At 44.0% G+C, this 26,831-nt stretch overlaps 3 protein-coding genes and 1 non-coding gene across 7 annotated transcripts in view; 1 reads left to right on the forward strand and 3 right to left on the reverse strand.

Moving 5' to 3' along the window:
- Positions 1 to 377, reverse strand: part of SLC66A2 (solute carrier family 66 member 2) — a 67,984-nt gene extending 67,607 nt beyond the window's left edge. For both annotated transcript variants that reach the window (XM_049824216.1, XM_049824215.1), the window contains exon 1: positions 75 to 377. In XM_049824216.1, the coding sequence (XP_049680173.1) occupies positions 75 to 277 (203 nt within the window). In that variant the 5' untranslated portion in view covers positions 278 to 377. The remainder of the gene's footprint in view (positions 1 to 74) is intronic.
- A 5,890-nt stretch (positions 378 to 6,267) lies between these two features.
- TRNAW-CCA (transfer RNA tryptophan (anticodon CCA)) lies at positions 6,268 to 6,339 on the reverse strand. Its single transcript has one exon. It is a non-coding gene; the product is annotated as a tRNA-Trp (tRNA).
- Positions 6,340 to 12,915: 6,576 nt separating this feature from the next.
- On the forward strand, positions 12,916 to 17,940 carry HSBP1L1 (heat shock factor binding protein 1 like 1). The gene is made up of 4 exons (XM_049824220.1): positions 12,916 to 13,039; positions 13,282 to 13,348; positions 14,327 to 14,421; positions 15,415 to 17,940. Exons 1-4 carry the CDS (start codon positions 12,995 to 12,997, stop codon positions 15,418 to 15,420), a joined length of 213 nt encoding a protein of 70 aa, XP_049680177.1. The 5' UTR covers positions 12,916 to 12,994; the 3' UTR covers positions 15,421 to 17,940.
- Positions 17,941 to 18,030: 90 nt separating this feature from the next.
- On the reverse strand, positions 18,031 to 26,831 carry TXNL4A (thioredoxin like 4A). Of its 3 annotated transcripts, none has more exons than XM_049824217.1 (4): positions 26,733 to 26,831; positions 26,265 to 26,438; positions 19,300 to 19,403; positions 18,031 to 18,620 (listed from the first exon to the last, which is right to left on the reverse strand). In XM_049824217.1, the coding sequence occupies exons 2-4, from the start codon at positions 26,415 to 26,417 to the stop codon at positions 18,449 to 18,451; spliced, it is 429 nt and encodes a 142-aa protein (XP_049680174.1). In that variant the 5' UTR covers positions 26,418 to 26,438; positions 26,733 to 26,831; the 3' UTR covers positions 18,031 to 18,448. The 3 variants fall into 3 exon arrangements, with proteins under 3 accessions (XP_049680174.1, XP_049680175.1, XP_049680176.1); XM_049824218.1 differs by having other exon boundaries at positions 26,662 to 26,772; XM_049824219.1 differs by lacking the exon at positions 26,733 to 26,831 and adding an exon at positions 25,058 to 25,135 and having other exon boundaries at positions 26,265 to 26,379.

Consider the following 26,831-nt stretch of genomic DNA (forward strand, 5'->3'; position numbering starts at 1 on the left):
AAGCTTTACAACCAGCAACCAAGCAAGAACCTTTAGGGCCGGGCAGGCACAGCACGCAGGCAAAACCAACTTACCAAAAAAGTATCCGCAAAATGTTCGCGACCAGCAACACCAGGCAGACGTAGGTGGAAAAGCCCTCGGCGTTCTGCGTCCGGCGGATGTCCCTGTACTGGGGAATGTAGGGCACCACGCCGCCGAACACCATGGCCCCCGCCGCACCCCACGACACCAGCTGCTGCATGGGGACCAGCAGCCACTCCAACCCACTCGCCTCCATGACGGGGAGCGATGGGGTGGGAGTAGGGGGGTGGGTGGGGGGGTCTCCCCCGGGTGGGGGGCGGTCAGGCTGAGGGATCGCCTTCCGCTGCAAGTTCTCCCGGCGGAGAGAAGGGCGGCTTTAGCCACGCAGGGGCTCCTGGACGGGATGCGGCACCACGACTGCGCCCGCTCTCGCCGAGCCGGCACCTGGGGACACGGACGGGGCGTCAGCCTGGCTCTGCCGCCGGCCACCGGCGAAACCTAAACCGCAACAACCCCCCGCGACCCTCCCGCCCTCACACGGGGAAGCGAAGAACCCCGGCTCCGGCGGACACCCCCCCCCCTCGCCCCAGCCGCTGAGGAGACGACAGACCCCCCGCCACAGCCGCTGAGGAGACGACAGACCCCCCCGCCCCAGCCGCTGAGGAGACGACAGACCTCCCGCCCCAGCCGCTGAGGCGCGGAGGAGAGCGCGGACACAGGCCGCCCCCGGGTCGTTTCTCTGAGGGAACCTCCCTCACCCGCCCGCGGTTCCCCGCCGCGCCCCGCTCATCCGGAGCCACGCGAGTCTCTGTCTCCCTCCCCACCTGCTCCCCGAGCTCCGGCCGCCGCCATTCCCCCTCCTCCGCCCGCCGCCGCCGCTCCGCAACTGGCGGGGAGGGGAGGCGGAGGAACGGGCCGGCGGCAGCGGCGGGCCCCGGGCGGGCCGTGACGCCACCGATGACCAACGGCGCCTTCGCCAATGAGCGACGGGGCCGCCCCGCCGGCGCCGCCGCTGGGTCTTAGCGCCCGACCCCGCGGCGGCAGCCCACGCCGTGTCACCCACGCCGTGTCAGTGTCACCGGGGAGGCCGCCCGCGGGTGGGACCGGCCCCGCCGCTGCTGCTGCTAACCTGGGGCATTACTGCCTGGCCGCCGCCCGGGTGCGCTTTGCCAGACACGTACCGTCCTGGTTTGCGTGGGCTCCCGCTGCTCACGCAACAGGGGAGAAAATCGCGACTGGAGGTGATGTATGGCTTCGTGTCGCGGATCAGCAAGTGTAAATGGGTTGCTCTGAGTCTTGAAAGGGGATGAAGTGAAACTGGAAAGAAATGTTCGCTTCGGGGCTTCTGCAGCCTTTTGTTTATTTCCCGCACGGCGGCACCTTAGGCAGCTGCGACCGTTCCTCCCACCTGGCGAGTTTTTGCCGCGTACACGCAGCACGTGAACCTGCCCCGTCGCTGCAGAGAGTATTTTTCAAAGAGCATTTTTGGGGAACCGTCACGCGAACATCCAAAACACTCTCCTACGTAGATGAGGTGACCGGTGACAACATTGGGACTCGCCTTTCCCACAGGGAACTTAGTAGCTCTGCTACTCGAAGGAAGCTCTGCTTCGTTCCAGAGACCTGAAAGTTTCGTTGTCGAAGCTCAAAATACACAGTGGAAATCTTTAATTCCGGTTTTTGGATGAGGAGCATGAAGTTCTTGCTTTCAGAGCATCTGACTCATTCAGAGACAGCGTAACAATCAAATCGTGTATAAACTGCATAATTTAAAACCTGTTCTATTATTTAATGGCTCATATTCCATATATCACTTGTGCATTGTTATACTCGTGCAGTTACGCCAACTTCTTTCCAAACTTTTCTTGGGAGCCCTCGCCACGTTATTTTTCCTTAAGCACAAAGGTCTAAACAAGCCTTAGGCTGAAACTAAGAATAGCCCAGATTAGGAAGCCAACTTTTGTTCGTGTAAGTACAAGCGTTTTGAGAAATTATCTGGAGAAAATAGATATTTTGAAGTAACGGTGACCTACATCATAGAATAAACTGCCCAGGCTGACACCAGTTCTCCAGGTTAGCTTCCAGCGTAATTCCAGGACACTTTTAAGTCTATGCGATAACAAATTTCATACGATATTAAGATTCTAAAGGACTCAACTGGAAACAGACAACTGCCTTAACATAGGTTCTTTACCCTTACTTGAAACTGTAAGGGGTATAAATGCTGAATTGCAGCATGTTGCTGTGTGAATGTAGTTCAGTTTTGGTCACTGAAAAATGTCCTAGTTGTTCTGGAGTTAATCCCCTGATGTAAGCTAAACTGACTAGTAATGCCAGGCGCTGGGTAAGGGGAGGAATGACAGGGTGGCTTGAACTCCTCCGGCTGAGCAGCTGCACGAAAACTCGTGCCAGCACCAGGGAGGGACCGTTCAGGTCTTGGAATATTCTAAGCAGCCAAGGGCAACTTTCTTTGGTGGCAGTGCCAGCCGAAGGCACTCGCTGACTCCAGCATGGCACACAGCCCAGCACGCAGAATATCCAACCACAACAGACCCGGCAGGACTCCAGTAGGAGAGTCCCCTGCAGAAAATTTATCTAAAGCTTGGGTGATAACAGGTGATTGAAGAGAGTCTTGCCTCATCGAGGAAAGGTTCCGCAACCTGCAGCTCTGAGTGCAGCCGGAGGAGAATGCTCAGCCTTGTGAGGCTTTACATCAAACTAGTTTTCTTTGTCCAGTAGGTAGTAACTGAGAGGGAGCTCAGAAAGACCGCTTCCTTGGTGTAAAAGCAGAGCCTACCGTAGAAACAGCAGTACTGCTTCACTGCCAGACAGCAATCCTCTGTTTCTGAGTGAGGAGGTGCATTTATTTTTCCATATGGACTGGCAAAATTCCCCATTTTAAAAAAAAATAAATAATCTCCATTTGCTGGAACTGCATTACCCGTTCAGAAAACAGAAGCAGGCGGTATGTTTCACACCAGGTCTTTGAAGACATGTTAATCTTTTAATGACAACTGCTGTAAGAGAATTGAAATTGAGTATGTGAGCAGCTCTAGCCACCTAGTTACGAACTAGCTCCTAGCAGTTAACATGTTGGTGACAGAGTAGTCCCTAAACCTCCAACTGTAACGAGAACTTTGATTTATTCCAGATTAAGAAATCTGATAGAGGTTATACTTGTAAAGAAATGTTCCTATGGTGTCTGTGGATACAGTTTAAGGAAGCTGAAAGTGGTGAACAGACATGGGATGTTTTCAAAGGGATTTTAACATTGGTAGAGGTCATAAAAATTATTATATAAGGTCTTGTTTTGCAAATAGGTCCACTGAATTAGAAGAATAAGCAGAGGCTCATTTCAAGAATTGGCTCCATGTAGTCATATTCCTAGCAGAAGGACACTAGGGCCCATAGGACACAGGAATCAACTGCCCAAGTGGGACCAGTTTCAAGACTGAAGCCTTAGCTCCTTCTTTGCGGTTTTTTATAGGAGGAAGGTGGCTGTTGATGCTTCACTTGTAGTTACTGCAGTAGCAAAAATAGCAGATTGTTGCAAGTCTTCAAACCAGTCTGTTGTTCTGTCAATTGATTTTGAAAGATGACTATTAAAATTATTTTGTATTCTACGTTAGAGAAATGCTGTTGCACTGCAGCAAGCCTAGGAAGTCCCTGCAAGGCATAGGCTAAAGACTCAGTGCAGATAAGCTGTAGGTCACTCCTTGAACACATTGCACAATGAGTGTTGTCATAAGGATTACATGAATTCCTACGGTAGCCAAATTCCCTTCAATTATCACATTATATCTCATTCTACAACTATAGCCACAGCAAGATTAAAAAGAAATATTCACTGTACTGTTCATAAAGCAAGTAAATGGGTCTTGAGTACCTTGAAATTTGTCCATTTCTGCCCAGATGTATTATCACTAGATCAGTTGTCCTCTCCACTTTTGATTTTCTAAAGCAACCCCACTGCAACTGGTCGCAGTAGCTACCTCCTGGCCCCTTCAAACACTGGTGAGCCCTGGGTTTTGCCGCTGATGCACAGAATCAAGCAAGCGTTAACAGGAGATACTGTTCTATTGCACATCTTCACCGCTTTTGCTTTCTCCTTCTGCACTGGTCTTTGTAAACGGAGCAGTGAGTATAAGCACGGGTGGAGCACCCGCCGACGTGCCAAGGAACTCCCTCGCCACTTCCAAGGAGGACCTCTGACCAACATGCCCAGCCCACAAGCACACCTCCAGGCAGCAGCGGCATGCTCTGCACCAGGGAGTGGGAACCAGGACCCCTTCTCCAAACCATTCCAGCTTTGAAACGACGGGCAAAGTTCAGGCGAGGGGAGAAAATAACAAACAACAACATATCACACCGGCACGAAGTTGAACCAGGACCGCTTAACTCACAGCCTATTCTTCTGTCAAAGGGGTCCAGCTGACTGTGACCGTTTCTTCCACAGATGGTCTTCGTGTGCCGTTGCCTGTGTCCCCTGGCCACGGGGTCACCTCAGCTGGTTGGTTGCAGCAGAGGAGCCCACAGGCAGCTCCCGCTCAACATCAGCCGCTGCACCACCTGCGCATCCTTGCCCGCATCTAACAGTGCAGCCAGAAGTTCTCACATCAACAACCTTTGGAAGTAGAGTTGTTTTCTCATAAGAAAATATGCAATAACTCGAAGGACCAGAAACGAGGAACATCTCCACAGATGGGACCTGCACAGCGTGCCATGGGAGAATCCATACAGGCTCCGTCTAGTGCTGAACCATGGTGCCTAGGACCAGAAGGGACATAAGGTTTACTCACTATCTATATTCCTCTTTTTATTCTGTCTTACTAAAATGGTTATTTTATGAAGCCATTTTTTGTTGGACCTTTCTTGCTGAGGTGCAGAAAGAGCCCTGCACCATCTCCCTCTCTCCCACACTTCACCCCTCCCTGGGGTGGAATACTTACTAATTACAGGATCATTGCATTCAGCAAGAAGCTGCTGATACTGGGGAGTGAGATGGGAAAGAGGGAGTGTGGTGGGTTGATGCCAGCCAGCAGCGAAGCCCCAGTGCAGTCACTCATGCTCCCCCTCAGCAGGATGAGAGAGAGAATCAGAAGGGTGAAACCAAGAAAAAAAACCCCTCATGGGTTGAGATAATAAGTGAAGAAAAAGAATAAAAATAAGTGATGCGAAGGCAATCACTCACCACCTCCCACCAGCAGACCAATGCCCAGCCAGTCTCCAGGCAACAGCTACTTTGGAAGAAACTACCCCCTCCCAAACCCATTTTTATTGCTGAGTGTGATGCTGCAAGTCCGATATGTCCCTTTGGTCAGTTGGGGTCAGCTGTCCTGGCTGTTTCCCCTCTCACCCTCTTGCCCACCCCCAGCCTATTTTTGGGGGGAGAGGGCAGAGTGAGAAGCAGAGGAAGCCTTCATGCTGTGTAAGCACTGTTCAGCGATAGTGAAAACACTGGTGTGCTATCAACACGGTTTTGGTCACAAATCAAACATAGCACCATACAGGCTGCTATGGAGAAAGTTAGCTCCATCCCAGCCAGACACAGCACCGGGAGTGAAATGCAACTGGGGAAATCCTTAAACTGTCTTTATCTCTGAAGAATGAGTGAAGGTGCAAGTGCAGCGTCTTAAGTCTCACCAGAACTATCCTTAGCCGCCTCTGACTCATTTTCTTTCCCTCTTGGTGAAGCTGTGGAGTGGCTTGGAAGCACAGAGAGAAAAGAAAAATGACAGAGAAACTATAGCTTCAGCATGATTCAAAATACCACCATATGATCTGGAGTCAGTAGCATTACAAACTACTTTTTCTTTCTCTGTTCCAGGACAAGAACAAAGCGCTTCTGGTGGCATTTACACACTGTAGCACACTCCTGTTTTGCTTCTGTTGAGATAAGCTCAGCATCTGTTGTACACATAAGAACGTCTTCTACACAGAAGGACAAAACAAAACAAATTTACGCTGCCCTTACTGGGGGGGGGGGGGCAACCAAAACACAATTTTATTGTGTGAGTAACAACGGAGTCCAAGACCATTGATAACCCAGATGAGACAGCTACAAAAGTTGCAGTCTCATTTTTCTGAAACCCCAAAGAGCTGCAGTTATAAGTCCTTTTCAACTAACACAGCATTTATCCCAGAGAGAAGCTGAACGTCCTCACGTGTCCTCTGAGCCTCTCCGGCCAGCACCAAAAACAGGAGCAGCCTTGAGAGGCGGGGGGCTGACCCCAGTGTGACCGGACCTGACCCCAGTGTGATTCGAACACACAACCTTCTGATCTGGAGTCAGACGCGCTGCCGTTGCGCCATGAGGCCATGCTGCTGCCCCCACTGCCCCCCCCCAGAGGACCCAGTCCCCAGAGCTGCTCAGCCTGGGGGACACTTGTGGCAGCCCACCCTGGCAGAGACCCTCGGCCGGTCCCTCTACGTCCTTGTCACTTCAGACGCCTTTTACCAGGCACGCTCGGAACGTGCACCCACAAGACTCCTGCTGCCGAACGCCGTGGGAAGCGCTCGCTGGAGTTTGAGGTGGGAAGGTGTCCTTGAGCAGCCCAGCTCCACGAAAGACTTGTCCTACCCTCAGCACTCCCCTCTGCCGCAAACATCTCGCAGAAGAAAGGGAGCAAAGTAGGCCAGGCCACCGTCAGTAAAGGTTTTGGTCTTAAAAGCATGTTTGCAAAAGATCTTTGTTTCGGAGAAGGAAGCGCAAGCTTTTTCTCCTGACAAAAATAGCCAAAGGATCAGATTTCCACACCCTTGGATTTTGATATCATGCTCCTTGCTCACTGATTCAAACTTTGTTGTTAGAGCACATAGCGTTTATCCTATGGCTGACATTGCCCAGTGTTATTCTCCATATTTGCCCAAATCCACCCATGTTTTCTGCAACCGTAGTAAGTGCTTTCCACAAATTCAAGGTGAATTTAAACTGCCTGTACCAGGAAAACATTCCAATTGTCTTCTCTGGGATAAATTACCTCCAAAGCTGCAAGGAAACATGAACATAGCTGCAGTTTGCTCACAGGAAACTTTAGCCATGGTTCTTTACAGCTTCTGGAAAAGCAAAATGTGCATCTTCAAATGAACCATTCCCTCATTCACCCAGCTTCCAGCCTTTTCAGCACAGGCTCCTGTCATAAATTGCGACCACAAGGGATCATAATCCAATTAAAATTTTATTAATTATAGCAAGTAGAATATGAGCAAATACAGCGCTGGACGGCAGGGGAGTCTGCGCTCCACCAACTGCCGTACTGAGCAGTTTAAACAGTCCCTTTTTATACACCTTTATTTCCGTGTTCGTGAAGTTAGTGGAGATACTCTGGGCATGTTTCAGTTGTTGTTGGGGGGTCGTTGTCTGTCTCTTTGAGGCCGAAGTAAGAAGTCTTTCTCCTTTGTCTCATAGTTAATCCCTTACTCATATGTCCTTATATGGGGTTGTCTGTCCTGTTTCTGTCGGTTCCTGGATACCTGGCGGTTATCTTGCATAATGGTAAAGGATTGTGGTTATCTTATCTTATCTTACACAGGTGGTGTCTGGTAGCTGCTTGCATGAGCGATTTCCTGACCTTTACATTGAGCTTTACATAAATCCTAATAACAATACCCTAGTCCATAGTTTCTCACACTCCTTTACCAAATTTTGTAGAAAAATACTCTTCCCATCACACACCCCGCCACATGCCACGTTTAATCTCTGTGTACAAAACACACGCTCTGCTCTGGACCATGAGGTACCTGGAAGAGAGCCACACAAGGCTGCGGGATCCGAACACGTGGGGTCGGATCACTGTCCTTGTGCTGCAGAGGCTGCCTCGTCTTGCCCTCACAGTGGATGCTGGCAGAGCCTTGCCTGCTACACACTACATTTTCTTCAGGAAAACTCCACTATGCACGTATGACACCCAACATAAGGAGCAAGGCTGCGGAGTGATTTCAATGCAGCCTCCAGATCCAACCAGGCATGCCACCAGGCCAGAGAAACAGACCCTGCTGCCTTTTCCAGTGGGGACAAACACCTCCAGCTCCCTCCTGCAGCCTTTCAGGAGAGAAACTACTCAATGAACACTCCTCCACCTTCATTGTCCAAAGACCCCGTAGGAACAAGGCTGGAGCAGCCATGCCCAGGAAACATAGCTAGAGATTTCTGGATTGCCACATAATAATTCAGTCAACAGCAGCTAGATGGGTGATTTCACACAGCCACAAATTACACACAACCCTTTGCAGAGCCAAAGGATGCCACCACACCAGCTTCTGTAGTCAAACCATCTGCAGCGGCTTTTCTGCTGCTCCTACATTTATCCCCCAATGCAGAACACTTACAGGGAAAACTATCCCATTTTCTGTTACAGCTACTTAGCGATACATGATGTCCATAGTACACACAAGGAACTTCTGATAAAGAATATTCTTAACCGTGTCAGTTTGCTTTCTGGAGAAACTTGCAGAAAGGGGCTGACTGAACAAGTTTCACAATAAGGGGATTTGTGAGCAGCAGTCCCAAGCAGCAACACTTTGACTGAAAGCAGAGCACCTCCATCAGGGATCGGGTTTCCCGACGGCTGGAATTACCCTTTTCTCTTCAAAGACACAGAACCTGAAATTCGAACCATGCACAAACACCCAAGCTTTTAGTATTCACCTCAAATGACTTGTCTTTCAAAGAAGCACTACAGTTGTCAGACACCATTGACCCGAATGCCTTTTCCCCACGCCTGAAGCATTTGCATTTCACTCACCACATCTTTCCATGCTTTTAAATAACAGCAACTTGTTACTTCTACTGATGTTACCCGATGAAAGGAAAATGATGTCTTCACCAGTAAGTATTCCAGCGGAACAAGCTTTCAGTGAACTACACTGTGCTGAGTCAAGAGAAACAGGTAAATGTTAATAGTTTGCTTGCAAGAACCATTCAGCACCATTTAGGATTTCAGCATACAAAAGCTGATGACCTAGCAAAGCCAGACGCTTTCTCTGCACATTGTGTCCCTCTGAACAACGATTGCAAAGTGACACAAGAGAAAATTCCTAAGAGAGAGGGAAAGACCAAGCACAGCATGACTCAAAGACCCAACCCTACAATTTGGTAGCAGAAATACCATGACTGTGGTGCAAGAACTATCTTGTACCTAGTCCTTTTTCTCTTCAGAGAAAACTTTACAATTGGCCATGCCTCTGCCAGCGGGGGGGGGTGGGGGGGTGGGGTGGGGGAACAAAACCCCAAAATTTGCAGTTTGATTTGCATCCTGCCTTCTGATCTACAGCCAGACAAGCTGTCATGGTGGCCCAGGAATACTTGCCTTCTTGTCTCCTCCCAGGACTAAATTTCCTGTTTTCTTTCTTACCACACATGTAATATTAGGCTTTTTTTTGAGACACCCTCTCTCTGTTCTCACCTCCATTCTAAAACAGCCCTGAGCCAGACAGGCATGGAGAATGTGACTGGAGGATTCCTGACCCCTGGTATATAAAATCTCATTTGTCAGCAGAGAGGAGAGGGAAGGGGCTTTAAGTAACATCCAAAGAACAAGAGTAATGCATTTCTACAAAAAAATTCCTTTATCGCTCCACACCACAGGCTCTTACAGCACGGCGTCATATAGTAGTGGCATTGAACTTGGAGCTTAGGACTATAAATGTTTAAACATACTCTTATTTCCTATCCTACTACCCAGATTTCTCCTTCCAACATTGGAGGGACTGGAATTTCCCTAGGAAAGAGCAAGAGAAATAGGCTTTGGATACCATTTAAGCATAAAAGCACAATGGGAAGTGTTCACAGCACAGAACTGCAATTCTGAAATAGGATGGAAGCAGATGGCTATCCAGCCTCCAGGTCGCCCTGTTTTTTTATTTTTACTTCACGTGATTTATACCAAGAGGCCATATTTAAATTGAAAGTGACTAAAGTCTAAGCTTTTAAGTGAAAGGAAGTAGCACAGAGCATATTTGGCATGGAAAAGGAATTTCTATTGTCAAATCTTCTCTTTTGTTCCTTTCTCTAACCCTCTCAAGACCTGTTTTTGTATTCATTGCCAATAGGAACTTCTTGGTACCCTTTTAGTAAATGAAGTATTCTTTACTTACTGCAGTAAATACTGTTATGAGCACTGGTAGCACTGGTTGTTTACTGGTTCTCAGCTAAACCTCTGCTTTTGAAACCACCAAGAAAAAAAAAAAAATTTTGCCTAGCTTCCCTTAGTCCATGGACACATGCCTAACATGGATTACTGCTTTTAAAATATGGCTTATCTTACATTCCCAGATTTCAGACCCTAGAAATGTATGTAACAGCTCAACTCTGAAAAACTGAGCCCTCTGAGGCGGGAGAGAATAGAGGAAAGCAGGGCAAAGCTGAGAGCAGCAGTTCTATTTTAAATAAATTCATTGTTAAGCAAAGTAGTTCTGTTGTTTGTCTCTTCTATCCTTAGGTTTTCTGAACTTTGGAACTTTTCCATGACAATTTTTGGATTTACAGACAGTTCCATTTTTACTCCATAAACCCAGCTGTGGACTATTGGCCTAATTCAGCTCCAGAGTTGAACCAGGAGGGCCATTCAAATTAGCTGTGGAGGCCACGAAGTAAAAGAACCAGACCTTTGGAGGCAGAAATATACAGTAAAATATTTCCTTCAGTCTCCTTCACACTTTTAATTGCCCTTCCTCCATTGCTATGCTGGCTGGATACCATGGGGGTTTTTTTCTGACTCCACTGACCTGCCTCGCAAACAAGAGAAGCTAATTACAAAAAAACTTTACCTAGTCATGCTTGGTTTCAGTTGAACTGTAACCTAGCCATTGCTAAAATGTGGCGCTACAAAGATTTAGTGCAATTCTTGCAAACTTGTTGGCTGTATAATGTTTGCAGCTCCACATTTCCAGCTGTTTCTTTACCCCTGCAAGCCCTTGAGTGCAAATAGGACTCTCTGACTTTGTTCAAGATATCTGGACACAAGCAGCCAGAGCCACCTCAACTGCCTCCACGGGAAAATACTGCTGCCTTAGTGGGAAGCTTATGTAGCTGTTCTGGCAGGAGGGAAAACAAGGAAGACTATGTCTGTTACCAGGAGTAAAAATGCAAATAGTACAGCTATACTATCTAGCCCAAAGGGAAAGGAGATTTATTAGCAAACAGGTAAGAAGGAACAATTGTTTCTTATTATTTATGCAGCAGAACAAAAAAAGCTATGTGGTTACAGCTAGTGGCTATGTACAAATGCAAAGCATATCTATATGCATATCATTGTTCAAATTGTTTTATCTAGAAACTTTCTAGAGCGGTAACACTACTAGAGCACTCAAGCTTTGCAAAACTTGCTTGGTTTTTCTTTTTACAAGGAGAAAGGCTGTCCTGGATTTGGCTGGAATAGAGTTAATTTTCTTCTTAGTAGCTGGTACAGTGTTATGTTTTGGGTTCAGTATGAGAAGAATGTTGATAACACACTGATGTTTTCTGTTGTTGCCAAGTAGTGTTTAGACTAAAGTAAAGGATTTTTCAGCTTCTCCTGCCCAGCCAGCAAGAAGGCTGGAAGGGCACAAGAAGTTGGGAGGGGATGCAGCTGGGACAGCTGACCCAAACTGGCCAAAGGGGTATTCCATACCATGTGATGTCATGTCCAGTATACAAACTGGCGGGAGTTGGCCTGGGGGTGATTGCTGCTTGGGAACTAACTGGGCATGGGTCAGCAGATGGTGAGCAATTGCATTGTGCATCACTTGTTTTGTATATTCCAATCCTTTTATCAGTATTGTCATTTTATTATTGTTATTATTATTATTTTCTTCCTTTCTGTTCTATTAAACTGTTCTTATCTCTACCCATGAGTTTTACCTTTTTTTTTTTTCCTGATTCTCTCCCCCATCCCACTGGGTGGGGGGGAAGTGAGTGAGCAGCTGGGTAGTGCTTAGTTACCTGCTGGGGTTAAACCACAACAAAGGCAAAGAAGAGAATCTACAAGAGTGGAAAGATCAGGATGTACAGAGGAGAAGCTGTGATTATGGGAAGCAGGCAGCAATGTGGAGGTTTGCTTTGATGCCAGCATCTCACCACAGAGATTTAACATGCTGTCCCAAATGAGGCGGGGAAGGTCAAGAAGGAAAACAATTAAGTTTATTACGAAAGATTGTAAGTGGTAGGCTTACAGGAGATAATCTTTCCAGCACATGAAGTCACTACTAACTCAGGAGAAAAACTTTTTGTGGATGAAGGCACTGTTACGTGTTTGGCCTATCTCTAAAGTAATAGGCTAAGGAAAGCTATTGCCCAACAGTGATATTCTCCTAAACGTACAGGCACAGTAGATTGAAAACCTCGTCATTTACATCAGGCAAAAGTTACAGCACCCAGGACATCTGCGTGGGCAACAAGACACCTCTGCGATAGATGCACCAGGAGCTTTTTGTGCTCTGAAGCTGAAAACCGCAGGGATGACCTACATGCTAGCACGACTGCAGAAGCCACGGCCCAGCTCTTGCTGATGCCTTCGGTCCTGCCTCCTTAGACATGCCGGTGCAAGGAACATCAGCAAGCACGGTATTTTTACCACTCTGTGTCAGAAAACTAATTACATGGGGAAAAGGAGACAAACCTTATAAAGTAAACCAACCCCAAACTTGGGCCTTTTTGGTCGACGAGCATCTTTCTGCGTTTAATTTGTCCCTTCCATCCTACGAAATCGTAAGGCCTCTTGCAGGTCGACCCTTGACATCCTTCTGTAGTCACCGCCCCGCAGAGTTACGATTTCTCTGGAAAACAGAGGGAGAGGCACCGCGCCCTTTAACGACTCACCCCGCTCCCTTCAGAGCGCCCAGCCCAACCTCACCCCCACACACACCACCACCACCACCATTATCCTCCCTTTCCCGCTGCCGAGCCCGCCGGCGGGGCGGAGCAGGCGGCTCCGGGGGAGCGGGCGGGCCGCTCACCTGCCCGCCCAGCCCCGCCGCGGCCGGGGAGCCGGAGCCGATGGCGGCCGCCGACCCGCCGGGCGCCGGGGACCTCTCACAGCTGGTGAGCGGCGGGGACGGGTGTTTTTTTGGGGGGGGAAGGAGGAGGGGTGTGTGTGTGTGGGGGGGCCCTGGCTGCGGGCGGGCGCTTGCCCGGTCCCGGTCCCGCCTCGGCGGCGGGTCGCCCCTCAGGGCTGAGGGGAGAAGGGCGGGAAAACGCCGGCCTGGGCCGCAGCTGCCCTCCGGCCGCCGCCCGGGGCTCCTGCTTTTTCTCTTTAATTCCTCTTCCCCCCCTACCCCCGCCAGGCGGAAAATCTGCTGTATCAGCTGCAGGAGAATTTTCAAGCCCTGACTGAGAAGATAACGCTGAGGAATATCCTCTTTCGAAGGCGGGTTAGGAGCTGCGCGGGAGAGGCGGCCTGCGCCGGCGGTTCCTCCCCCGGACCGGGCTCGGGGGGTGTGTGTGTGTGTGTCCCCTCGGGCGTCGATGTAAAGAGGGGGTTTTGCTTTTTAACATCAAATTCAGATACAGTGACTGACGTTGCTGCACCCCTATGAAGTAAAGACAGCTGAATGGCACCCCCTTCCCCCCCCCAGTTTGTTTTTCCCCTCACCAAGAAGGAAATGCTAAAAAAAGGTTTTACTAAAAGTCCTGTCAGCTCCCAGGGAGCTGGTCTCTGTGCGGCAATTCTGGCTTTCAAGTAAAAGAAGCATTAAATTGTGTGTAAAGATTTTGAAGGTATATTAAAAAAGCAACCGTCTTCCAAAATGCCACTTAAATCTGCATATTGCCGCACATTGTTGGTTTAAAACCAGCTGTTGGCTGGGCGGCAAGCCCTCAAAAAGAGAAGTTGAGACCTGAAGGGGCTCTAAGCTTTCTCATTAGATGTACTGACAGAAACTAGCTCTGCTCTCTGAAACTGCGAATGTATTACACTTTCCATTTTTTATGAAACTCTACCTTTCAGGAAGCGGCTGCTTTAGTGTCAGAGAATAATGTTTTAGCAGCATTCGTATTCTGATTGTTTAGGTTGACTATATGGTATCACCTAAAATAGTCCCTCAGAAAGAAAGCAATCTCTCATGCAGAAAATACTCTAGTTCACTCATGGGCATACAGGAAGGCATTTGAAAATATTTAGAACTTGAATGCTTATCTGTTGCAAGAGACAGCGGGGTTGTCTTGTGATAATGCAACTTTGTGCATGTTTCATCCTGCATTAAACATGAATAAGTAAGAGGCTGAGACATCTGGAAGAAAGCTGCTTGTTTTTCTCACAGAAGAAAAAAACCTCCCACCTATAGAATTCTAGAATTCTTATTTATAAATAAGTTATCTTTAACTTTTTACTGGAAGAAATGGGTGAGCGCATCGATGACCTCGAGAAGCATGTTGCTGACCTGATGACAGAGGCTGGGATAGAAAACACCGACGAAGAGTTGAGAGTAAACAAACTTAATTTTTACTGTATTTTATGTACTTCCACTTAGTTTTGAACTATGGGCAGCACCTAGCATGAAAATATTGTTTATGTATTTATCATACCTGCATTCACTTGGATTTTAAAGTATACTGAGATTTAAAAAAAAAAAAAAGTAAAACTACCTTGGCTTTCTTTTTGCCAAGAGCCAAAGAATGCTACCACTTTGAAAAACTGTAGCTTGCTACATCTCTTCCAGCTGAGTGCCACTACAAGGGGTAGCGCAAACTAATCCCAAACATAAACCGAGGCTGGACATTTGTAATAAAACGTGTGTGGCTTAAAGCACTCCCACCCACCATTCCTGTCCCTCAAGTATGCTAACCTAGCTGATTGAGGATTCCTGCTGGTCTAAATTTATGTACATCTGCTTTTAAACCTGCTTCAGCTTCCCAATGTGGCTCAGAGCACACCTCTTAAATACATTCACCCCACCACAGCAGTAGTTCGTTCTCACAGCACTAAGATGGGGGATGGAAGGAACAAGGATAACTTTAGTATTATTGTCAAACACTCTGTAATATAAAATCATGCTACAGTTCAGGATTGCGTGCTAGATTTTAAGTCGCTATCTGTTGAAACTGCTACCTGTCCCATGAATGCCTTAGTGTTCTTGGTATTTAGGAGACAGGATTACTTCCCTGTTCTTGGGTGCAAGTGATGTAATCTTCCTGTTGTTTTGCATTTTCCTGATTCAAACTGAGACACACCAATTATTCTTGTCATTTGGAGACTGCTCACACAGTGAAAAACAGGAGTATCTGTAAATATATTGAGCTAATGTAGGCATCCATTCATTCAGATGCCTTTTTCATGATAAACTATGAAACAATTTTCAGAAGTATAGAAGTACAATCCATGAAAATGTATTTAACTGCAGAGATCGTCCTACTTTTATGCTGAATCACATTCATGAATAATTAAACCACTAACCTACTTACGCACTGTTTCTTTGCAGCACTGAAATGAGGGTGTGATCAAGAAAGATAAAGGGAGAACAGCACTGCACTGAATCTGGGAGTTTACAATCAGCGTCACTAGTCACAAAAGCATTAGTGAAAACAAACATGCTTGCATCATGTCACGATAAAATCTAAAATTTTATTATTATTATTATTGCCCCAGGGAAAAAGGAGCAAGCTGGGTTTATTCATCTAAATGGGACACTATTTCCTGTAACTGGAAAAGAACTGTTAGTTTCAGGGAAGGCAAAACCCACTGTTTTGGATAGAAAACTATATCCTATATAGTGAACTTAGGCAGTCACAAACTTTTTCAATGTATGAAAATGTATTTAATTTATTTCAGCAATATTAAATTTTTCATCATATTTCTTTGTTGCGTTTTTAACTTAAATGTTCTCAAATAACAAGAGCCTTCTATGACAAAACTTTTCCATTTGTATGTGCCATTTTGATGCTTCTTTAAATGTTTTACGTTACAAAATGCACCTTACCTTATTTGATGTTATTACAAAGGTGCCTTTGCAAAATTTCATAGGTCCAATGAATATAAAATGTTCTGCACTAAAAGAAATAGCAGTATTTGCACAGATCACAGCTATTCAGTTGTTAATCTTTCCACAAGTCCACCCAAAGCTGTGCACACCTGTGCAGGTAACATCAAAGTTTGCACAGTGCACCAATTTCAGTTCTTTAACATTAGTCATTGATGAAAGAGCCTATTTTAAAGACTTGGAGATAGATGAGGAATTCCAGTTACTAAACATGACCTAAGCAAGACATGGTAGAGTCAAAGAAAACCGGACATCTGCACCAACTTTAAGGTTCTTGTACACCAAAACATTGGAGCTTTTCACAGGAAAGATTTTGTTTGAAACTTAATGGAAACCTCTTGCAACAAATGGAAAAACTGAGGCACTACCAGGTAAATACCTCCGCTAATGAAGGATATATATGCTGTTTAAAACTTTGGCAGGTGTTAATACTTCACATCTATTACAGAGTCTTCATTAATATCAAGAAATCATTCTCATCAATGCTTTAATCAGTGTAGATCTGCAATGTCAAACTGCAGGGAGAGGTTGATATGCTAGAGGACAGGCTGGAGAAATGGGCCAACAGGTACCTCATGAAGTTCAAAGAGGCGAGTGCCAAGCCCCCTCTCTGGGACAGGGTCAGCATACGCTGCAGGGCAGTTGCGGGGGGCTGGCTGGCACGCAGCTTTGTGGGAAAGGAGCAGGGGCCTGGTGGGCAAGCTGAACCTGAGTCAGCAGGGTGTCCTGGCAACAAAGGCTGCAGCCACATACTGGTCAGTATTAGCACAAGTAGAGCCAGCAGGTCAGTCCCCTCTATTCAGCTCCTGTGAGACCACACCCAGAATACTGTGTCAATTTTGGGGCTCCCAAGTTCAAAAAATACATAGTTATGAGGATGTTAAAACAAAGCCACCAAGATAGGGTGGAGTACAAAGCATACAAGGGTTTGAGAAACTTCTGTTAGTTCAGACTATGGCTTCTTGCTGGCAACAACTACCCCCATGGTAGAGCATGGGTAAGAGTCAGACTCTTCTTGGAGGTGTTTTACACAAGGGAGTTAATAGACACAAGCTGGAACACAGGAAATTCCAGCTAGATGCAAGGAAGACTTTTTTCAACTACAAAGGTGCTCAAGCAGCAGAAGAGGCTTTCCAGAAAGGCTGAGGAATCTCCATCCTTAGAGATACTCAAGACTGGACACAATCCTGGGTAACCTCATCAAGTGGGACCTACTTTGACTGGGAGGTTGGTAGTCCCTTCCAACATAAATGATTCTGTAAGTAATAATCACTGTAAACCAGATTAATTCAAGCAGAAATTAGGACCCTGTGTTTTACTTCCTTAACTCATTCTAAACCTTCTAAAACACACTTGACAGTAAAAAAAGCCATATTCTACTTTGTCTTGTGACAAACAGGACTAAAAATACAGGTATCTCCTTTCTGCATAGCCCGGCTTGGTTTTTTTTAATCCTGTAAATATGCATGTATCAGTTTAAAAAAAAAACAAACAAAAAACCAAACCAACCCAACCAAAAAACCACACAAAACACTGGCTCCATTACCACAAAACAAAAGTTGTCAGAAATGCAAATGGAAACTTCAAAAGCCATGCCACAGTGGAATCCAATCCAAGTCTCAGGAGTATACACCCATTTTTTGTATACCATTAGACAAACTGGAAGTCAAATGAGAGAAAGCACAACTCATCCTTTCTTCAACTGTTGACTATGCAGCCAGCTCCAGAACTGCGATTACCCTGTGGCACTGCAGAATCTTGAGTACTTCAAACTTAACTACTGTATGCATAATCACCATGAAAAAGAAGTCCATCACCAGAAGTCAATTAAGTTTGGGGAGGGGCATATGCACAAAATCATGGAAGATGTTTTCTCTGAGTTTTGCTAAATATTGATAAATGCACCTTAGCGTTTTGTTCCTATTTTTAGTGGATACAGAAGACCAAGATACTATGCAAGAAAATCCTGACAGAAGTGATAAGCCTTCATCTTCAACATTATGACTTTGCATCCAATTACATTTGTTTTCATTCTCAAATTTAATGAGCTAGAGAAAATTAAGGTGAATAAGTGGAACTCACTTTATTCTTTTAAAAAAGCTATAGTATAGTTTTCCCAGTTATTTGTGTAACAAAAGCAAACAAAACCAGTCTAAATGTTTTTCTGCACATGGGCTTTCGGTGTACAAAAATACATAGTACCAAAAGGACAACACAGAGTAAAGTCTTTAAAATAATTAAAATAAAAAAAACAACCCAAAATTCAGCTACAGTATTACTGCAGTCAGACAGTTCCAGGCTTCGTGTCTTCTACTTTTCCAAACAGAATTCAAACCTTTTAAATAATTCAAAATATGCTCAAAGTTGAAGGATTTGTAGGGTTTTTTTTTCTTTTAATATATATATATGTACACACATACACAATAATAAATTTAAGTGGATGTAGGGTTAAAAAAAAGGCATCTGCAAAGAAACGTCAGTATCTGTATTTAGTGGAATAATCTTTTGGCGATACCACCAAACCTCGACCTTTGCGGGCTCCTCTGTAAACAGTTTCTATAATGTCAATCATCTCTTGCTTATCTTCCATTGCCCAGTTGATCTTGTTGTTATTACCTGTACCCAAATCAATCATGATGTGTTTGTTCCTTTAAAGGGAGAGAAAAAACAGACAAGTTAATATGGTATTTTAATTCAGAAAGAAACTTTATATCCCCCACAAGAATGGTTTGTAGGATTCAAAAAAAAGCTCTTACAACAAACAAGCTTGCAAAATAAGCCTCAAAGAAAAGAGGTTGTCTGTCACTCAAGTTGGCATTTTACTGCTCATTTCTTAAGCTAGAATAAAAATTGCAAACATGCCCCCAAGACTGCTACTCAGTGCAATTATCCTTCAGCATATTCCTCATTGTTGGTATTTCTTTCCTACTACTGTCTTAACACCAAGAGAGAGTTCCACACTTGTCAGCAGCACATTTTATCTCATCAGTGTAGATGCCTTGGCTCCAAAAAACCGTAATACTTTGGGTATATCTTTAAAAAAAGTTTGACAAGCTTGGCTGCCGTATTACTGCAGTATTCTATACAGGGAGTTTCAGATTTAAAACTAAAACCAATGGATAATAAAAACAGTTTCCACTATCACTAATTTGTACTCTATTATATTGGCAAACAAGCCATTTTCCTATTTAATTAGTTTACTCTTGTAGAACAATGAAAATATAAGCATCACTATGCTAATATGCATTTAGAAATAATCTACCTAGACACTGTATTTGACACACACAAAAAAATTTAACTGAGTTACATTCTAGAACCATCACGTACCTGAAGAAAAACATGACGGTACAGGGATCGTACAACTCGTACATCTTGTTGAAGTCTGGTACTTCAGTGATATCCACAAGATAAATAACAGCAAAGTTTTTTACCTAGACAGAAGAAAACAGGAAATATAAAAGCAATATATATTACCAAGCCTTTGATTATTTGCATTACCAATTAAAAGACATAAGCTTTCATTATTGCAACATTTATTTTCCAAAATATTAACTCATAAAATCCCAGTATAGCTGCTATACAGTATAGCTGCTATTTTCAACCACAACCACCAATTAACATGGAAAATATTTTTAAATATAGCCAAGATGCTCATTTCACATCCAGTATCAACTGGAAAGATACGATGCTAAATCAACATCCAGAGAAACAAATGCCCTTTATATACAACTGAGACCTCACAGTGACACGCACAGCTCTAAACAAGTAGAGTAACTGCTTTGTGCAAGCCAAGCTGACACATGTTGCCTCTGTTGTCAGCTGCTTATAGACTTCAGAAAATTAATGATCTAAAATGCCCTGGTGCCTGCCTCCAAGCATTTTTTTCCTCTCTAAACCATCCGATTTGTTTAACAAGGCTCATTAAATGAAAGTAAAACTGATAATTTAATAATAAAACCTGATAGCTTTTTTGAGAGGTGTAAAGCTAAAACAGGAACTTAAAAACTTAATTGATGATAAAAAAAAGACCTTGATGAGAAGCTATTCCCTGGGCAATTCTGGTAAAACAGGCTTTCATTTTGCAGAGTTACTGAGTTAAATGCACAAGAATCCTTCCCCTTTAATGTCACAGTTAATGTCTTCATTCCCAAAAGAAAACCATGTCACATTTTTATTTCCTAGATGTAGCATATTTGGCCTCAAGTGGAATTAGGGGAAGTTTTAGTTTCTAAACTTAGCTTATGCACGGACAGTAGAAATTAACACACACACACACAAAAATATAAGTCAGCAGACATCTAAATTACACAAACCTTTAACTGTAAGGTGTATTATCAAGTACTCCGGCATTATACCATGAACACACAACCTTGCATCCCCCGTCCTTCCTTAAATACAAATACGATTTCGGTCCTTCCTATGTGACTGTGCAGAATTGCCAGTCTGAGGTTAACGCGTGGTCTAAGATTTATGACACCTTACTGTTTGTCACAGTACTTCCCACATGTTAATTTTGCTATCAAGGTCTGGAAATGCTATGATGAGTATAAACTTCTGCGTGAGGTAAAGATATTTTATTTTAGTCCACAAAACAGTATTAGACTGTACCAGAAAAATGTTATATATGGTGTACCCTGTAATTAAACATCCTAGCAGGCACTCTAGTTGAGAAAGAATGGAGATGTTTGTTTACAAAAAAACAGAAGCGCACAGTAAATAAATTTTGATGGACTACTGCTTCAAGACAGTTTCTAAATTACAAAAAAAAAAAAATCCACACTTCAAAGATGTAAATAAGTATTACTAGTGAAGAAAGGAAAAACTCTTCTGGAGTAAAACAGCATTTAAATAGTTTTTACTGTGCTTTTATGGATCCAGTTATAATCCTAGACTCTGTCAATAATCTAATGAAAACATCCCATTTAAGCCATGTTCCAAAACAAGCAAGACGTAAAGCCTTGAAAACCCACGTTAGTCATGATACCAAACTCTACCACCCTCTGAAGTCTTCATTCATGCCCATTTCAGTTTTATATGAAAGATTTCTAAGAAATTTAATGAGTCAACAATTTAGCTGAAAAGTGGCTGAAGTTACTCCCTGGTTAGCCTTAGGAGGCAAAAGACAGTTGTGTTTTTCTGTTTGGTGTTTTTTTGGTTGTTTTTTTTTAAAACACAAAATCCGAAGGGCCATTTTCATTTTCTCCTATCATTTCTTCTTCCATCCTGCTGGCATTTTGAGCATCAGCAGTACAGCTTTGCTACACGGGGAAATTTCTGCAACACATTTGGCAATTCCGACAAACTAAACATAATCTTTGAACAATTATTTAATTTGGAGATTAGAAAATAATTTTAAGTTAAACCAAGCATTAATACAACATTCTTAGGACCTGCTTTGTTCACTGAAAGATTAGTCCAAGGAGGTTATATGTTGCACCAGAAGACCACTATGAAAGCACTGCTAAACCAAAATTTTACTTCCAAGACCTGTGTACTCCACATAGTACTGGAACAACAAAACTTTTAAATGAGCTTTACACTATATACATTTAATTTAGTTGAGCTGTTGCAGAACCAGAAACGCTTGTCACTAGCAATGAACATCAACAGCCTGAGATTTTAGAAAAGAGAACCAGACTATTCAAGTCTTAAATAAGTTATTACATAAATCTTACTCAAAAGGACTGGATCATTCAAATCACCTTTGCACAGCACATCCACAAGTTACCACTGTTATCCATGTATCTCAGACATTAACTGAATCTTCCTTCTCTCCTACCTACTTTTATAGAAGTGAAACTGATGACAGTCACCTGCTCAAAAGCTTGTATGAAGTCTAAAGCAGACCTCAAAGCTAGACACGGACTCTGAAATTTGAATACAGAACTTTGAAAGTGGGTCTATTCTTTCCCCCTTGCTTTCTTAATTTCAAACGTGACCACATTACCACTCTACAACCACTCAGCTTGCAAGCGCATTGAATAAGGATGTGTTTTGCTGAGTCTGGATGCTGGCTGCTGAAGTAACTCCGATATATGTAGCAGCAGGAGGTTGGGATTCAGGCCTAAGAATAAGCTAGATAAAAACATGGGTAAGAGGCTAAATATGGAAAGGGTGATGCAGAAGCGCTGCAGTGGCCGTAATACCTACTGTTTAGTGGCCATGGCAGGCTGGGCAGGCTTGTCACCAATAGGCATTTTATTTCAACGCAAGACAAGCCCTGCAGAACTACTCAAATGTGTCTCTCTGCACAGTATTGACCAGTTTTACAGTCTGAAGCAGCACTTGCCGTCTCAGGTAGAATACTGGAGCCAAGATGCAGTACAGGGCCAGCTTCACAGCACTACAGAGCAGCACCTGAGTCAGCTTCACACACAGCCGGTTCTAATTCACAAGGCTTTAGCTTCTTTTGAAGCAAAAGCAATTGAAGTATTTCTGGATTCAGGCTGGTATGGATGCAGCAATTGATCTGTACTTGAGCTAGTAAGTCTGTGGAGACAAACCAAAGCTTAACCTCTCGCCATCCATTGGGACATGAATCCATTCCCCAGACAGAGCTGTCAGTTCAAAAAGCACATTCCTATATAGAACAAGCTTCACTATCATTGGAAGGCAGTGGTTGCTGAGCAGTTCTCTTCCTAACTTTTGAGTTATAGCTGGGCTTACAGTATGGAGACCTCAGAACAAGAATTAAATACAACTCTGAGCAAGCAAACCACACTAAATAAAAGCAGTTGCAGCTGCTGAGGTTGCAGCTGCAACAGTTGAGACTACACTGAGGTTGTTAGTGTAAACCAAAATTTTACCATCCAGACAATATGCAAAAAACCTTGTGGTATTTTATAAGTTGAACACATAATAACACAAGTTTATTCTGAAAGTACTTAACCTCATAACATACACTAAAATATAGTAAATTTGTTGCAGTAAGTCAGCTGCTTTCTGGAAAAAAAACCCAAACAACCAACAAACTCTAGTGATAGACCTCCTTTTGGACAGCTTGCTCAACACCTGAAGATAAAAACATTTTCAGCAGAAAAACAAGACAGGTATTAACTTTCAAATGTATTTATTTCTGACACTCTGACTTCCTTTAGCCATCTTTCAATTCAAAACTTTCTCTGTCTTACCGGGCCATTGTAGCTGCTGTCCATGGGGACAGGATGAGGATGAGCAGGAAACTAAAAATCAAACAGCAGCATGAATTCAGAATTTTGGCCTCAATTTTGATTGGGGTTTTTTATTCTTAATTACTGTAGCTTCACAGATTAGTCTACGTTACTCAACACGCATATACAAAACCCAAAAGTACAATATTGCCTAGCCACAGTTACAGACTATTTTAATACCTGACAGACCTGTATCTGCTTGGGTAGACTACTATTAAATCTTTAAACTGAATGGCTCAATATAAAGCAGAGGAATCTATGGGACCCTTGACATCAGATAGAGATTCTGTATCCTATCTTGATGAAGACCATACACTTAGCTGGTAAATAGGAAACACAGATGTAGGAAAAATCATATGCCAGGTGAAATAAATCTCATTTGTCCTGCGAAGTTCTCCCTCCTGACCTTCTTCATTAACAATGTCATTCCAAAAAAATTAATGCATTCCTACAACATAAGATTGCCACAGAATATGATCAATAACTAGGAAGAATGGCAACCATCGTGAAGTTTCTTTATACTTCTTGTAGGGGTAAGGAATACTCTTCTTTTGTTAAGATTTCAGCTCCCTTTACGCAGCAAATCTCACAGCCATACGTTACCTTGTGGCCCAAAGCTCATACAGCAAATACCTAAGGAAATCTGAGACAAGATCTTACAGACTATCTTCTCAACTTCCTAACCAGTCTCTAGACAATGTTTTTTTATGTTTAGAAGTTTTTACGGACATGGAAATCACAGGAAAAAAACCAAACAGGAACTAAGACTAGGTTTTGCAACACATCATTCAAGCTGAAGGCGGCTAGCAGACTTGCATTACTGACCTGAAAGAGGCTGCACACACAGTAAGTGCAAACTTGAAAGTCTGTGCTGTCAATGTTTATTTGAATTTTTTTTCTTGCTAATTATGCTGTAAGTTTAAGTGATAAATTTCTAGGGGAAAAGAGAATGACATAGTGCCGAGAGCAATGCTTACAGCTAATAATTTTGAAAATACCATAGACTAAATGGATGAGTAAATGGATTAGCTTTGCTCAGCTTTAATTACAAACACCAGTAACTATAATACCAATACATTTCTTATAGCTCCCTCTTTCCCTGCCCCCCCTTCTTTTCCTCTCTCACTTTTCATGTAACCTTAACAGAAAGGCAGAGGCACAACTAATGTTTGAGTGAAAGCCACAGCTATTCACACTTCTGATTATGGTTAAACAAATGCAAAATATTTGAACAATCCTTCCTAAACCCACATTGACCCAATACAACCTATTGGTTAAAGTGACCTGGCTTCACAAGAGGTTATCTGATTTACAGTATCCAGTCCTACATAAATCATGGTTTTAACATATTTCTTTAAAAAGGGGGCATTAAAGTAATTTAGCAGCCAAACCCCTGTATTTCAGGGTATGGGTTTTTATATTTGTGAGCCTCCTTTAAAAAAAAAAAAGTGTATTTTTAAAAAAGGTGTTCCAGAGGAATTTTGTGAAACTCAATCCTTAGATGTTTGGCTGAAACCCTGACAAAGCAAGAATCTAACATCTTACAATTATAATTAGTTTTGAAACTCAGTGAAACATTGCTTCTTTTTCATGTAACATTGGGAAAAAAACCCACCAGTCAACTGTAAGTGGAGTACATTTCAGTAAAAATAATCTGCTTTGTATTGTCATATAGTGTTCTAGTTTATTTTCCCCCAAAAGGATTCAAACGGAAAAAATCCTGTTTTCCTATTATAAAGTACAGATAAACATTACTGCTACCCAAAAATATACTGCAGACTAAAAGAATATTGCACCATGGTAACAAATGTAAAACGCGGCTACATTTTCTTCAGATGTAGCATGCAATTACAGCATGTTAACATTCTGTATTATTCTCTAGTAAAAACACCTGTACAATTGGAACTTTTACTCACTCTTTAAAACAGCAGAGATCCAAACATGGCTTGTAAGCAAGAGGATGAGGAAGGATTTCCCCCTTTAATATGCCATTTCTGCAGAGGGAGATTTTTAAATAAGAAGTTACATTGTTCTTTCTTCCCCCAGTCACCCCTAACTGCCAATATGTCTGCCAAATTGCCAAGCATCCTGCCAAAAGTTGATACTAACAGTATCTGAGCATAAGACACTCCCACCACGTTAAACACAAAACAACTACATTAAACCATGTCACAACTCCTTACTGTATTCCATTATGTCTTAGCTTTTGGCTATGGGTATAAATCTTTCATTGTAAGGGTTTTAGAGACAGAAGTTTGTTTATTTAAAAACAACTTTAAAAGAGAAAGGAGTCCACCAAAAAAAGAACTCTGTACGCATACAATTTTACATGAAGATAGCAGACTCCTTTTCCTACCCAAGTTACCTTTTCTGGTTCAGATTTTTTTGCTTCATTTTCTACGTGGTTCAGTTAAAGAAGAGCTGTCAATTTTCTTTGTCTATCGCTATGCAAGACCTCTACCAAATATAAGAACAGGTAAATCATAGCTGTTCATAAACAGCCCAGTTTTTCTTCAATATCTGTCTGTCTTGAGTGAGTGACCAGCCATCAGCAGGCATTCAGTTTCCATCTGAACACAGCTTCAGAGTTTGGCTCCTAAAATTTAATTGAGCCCATGCCACTCAAGGGAATGCCATCTGCCTCCACGAATAATATCGCCGATAGATTAATCAAAACCACCCTGTATATTTTAGGATGTCGGCATTTTTAAGAGTCAAAATGAAAGCAACTTTTCAAGTTATTCAAATGGAAACCTGAAGCTACTATACATTCTGATTGTGAAGTGACAGTGCTGCACTTCCTACGGCTACAGCAGTCCTACTACCAAGTGCTTTTTTTCTGCTTGAATGCTGACGTTCGTTAAGCAACGGATTACTAACCAGCAGCGATTCTACCTTCAGAACTTGCAACGCTCTTTTCCCCCCCATTAAATACTACAAACATCAGAGCAGTGGATGACTTTAGGAGATGCTCACGAAAGCAAACCAAACAGCTCTCTCGCTGCCTCCTAAAGCAGGAATACCTCTCCAGAAACCGAGTTATAACCTGCCTCAGGCTTCGTGTCAGCCGTTTGAAACGCTGAGCGCAGAAAGCAACCGTCCCAGGTTACCGCTCCGCTTTACCTTCTCGGCGATGCTGTATAAGACTTCATCCATTTTCATGCAGGTGGGGTCCCAGTCGTGCCCGAAGCGGATGACCACGACTCGGTCCTCTTCCGAGAGGATGGCCTGGTCCACCTGCCAACCGTTGTGCAAGTGCGGTAACATGTACGACATCCTGAAGGCGGGGAGGCGGGCCTGCGGGACGACAGCAACCACCCGGCAGCTGACAGCCCGGCCTACCTTCGCACGGCCCCGACAGACCCCACGACGGCACCCTCGCCCCGCAGGCCCAGGCCCGCCTTCAGCGGCCGCGGCCTCCCGGGGCCCAGCCGCGATGCCACCTCGCCGGGCTCTACGGTCGGACCGGGCCAAGTTCCCCCCTCCCCTCCCCTCCCCTCCTCTCCTCTCCTCTCCCCACCCTGTCCTGTCCTGTCCTGTCCTGTCCTGTCCTGTCCTGTCCCGTCCCGTCCCGTCCCGTCCCCGCCGCACCCCGTGGGCGTCCTTCTTCTCAGCGAAACGGGGCGACGGAACCACAGCGGGAGCGGAAGCGGAAGTGAGGACAGACGTTCGTACGCTGGAAAACGCGCT

The sequence above is a fragment of the Accipiter gentilis genome, chromosome 20 (assembly GCF_929443795.1).
Source record: "Accipiter gentilis chromosome 20, bAccGen1.1, whole genome shotgun sequence".
Lineage (NCBI taxonomy): Eukaryota > Metazoa > Chordata > Aves > Accipitriformes > Accipitridae > Astur > Astur gentilis.

What these genes read in the sequence shown, in the direction of transcription:
- TXNL4A (XM_049824217.1), bottom strand. Translation starts at nt 26,417, where the DNA reads ATGTCGTACATGTTACCGCACTTGCACAACGGTTGGCAGGTGGACCAG. An exon ending in TATACAGCATCGCCGAGAAG is followed by an intron (nt 19,404 to 26,264) that starts GTAAAGCGGAGC and finishes TCTTCTGTCTAG; the next exon opens with GTAAAAAACTTTGCTGTTAT. An exon ending in ACCGTCATGTTTTTCTTCAG is followed by an intron (nt 18,621 to 19,299) that starts GTACGTGATGGT and finishes CTCCCTTTAAAG; the next exon opens with GAACAAACACATCATGATTG.
- HSBP1L1 (XM_049824220.1), top strand. Translation starts at nt 12,995, where the DNA reads ATGGCGGCCGCCGACCCGCCGGGCGCCGGGGACCTCTCACAGCTG. An exon ending in CCGGGGACCTCTCACAGCTG is followed by an intron (nt 13,040 to 13,281) that starts GTGAGCGGCGGG and finishes TACCCCCGCCAG; the next exon opens with GCGGAAAATCTGCTGTATCA. An exon ending in TGAGAAGATAACGCTGAGGA is followed by an intron (nt 13,349 to 14,326) that starts ATATCCTCTTTC and finishes TTAACTTTTTAC; the next exon opens with TGGAAGAAATGGGTGAGCGC.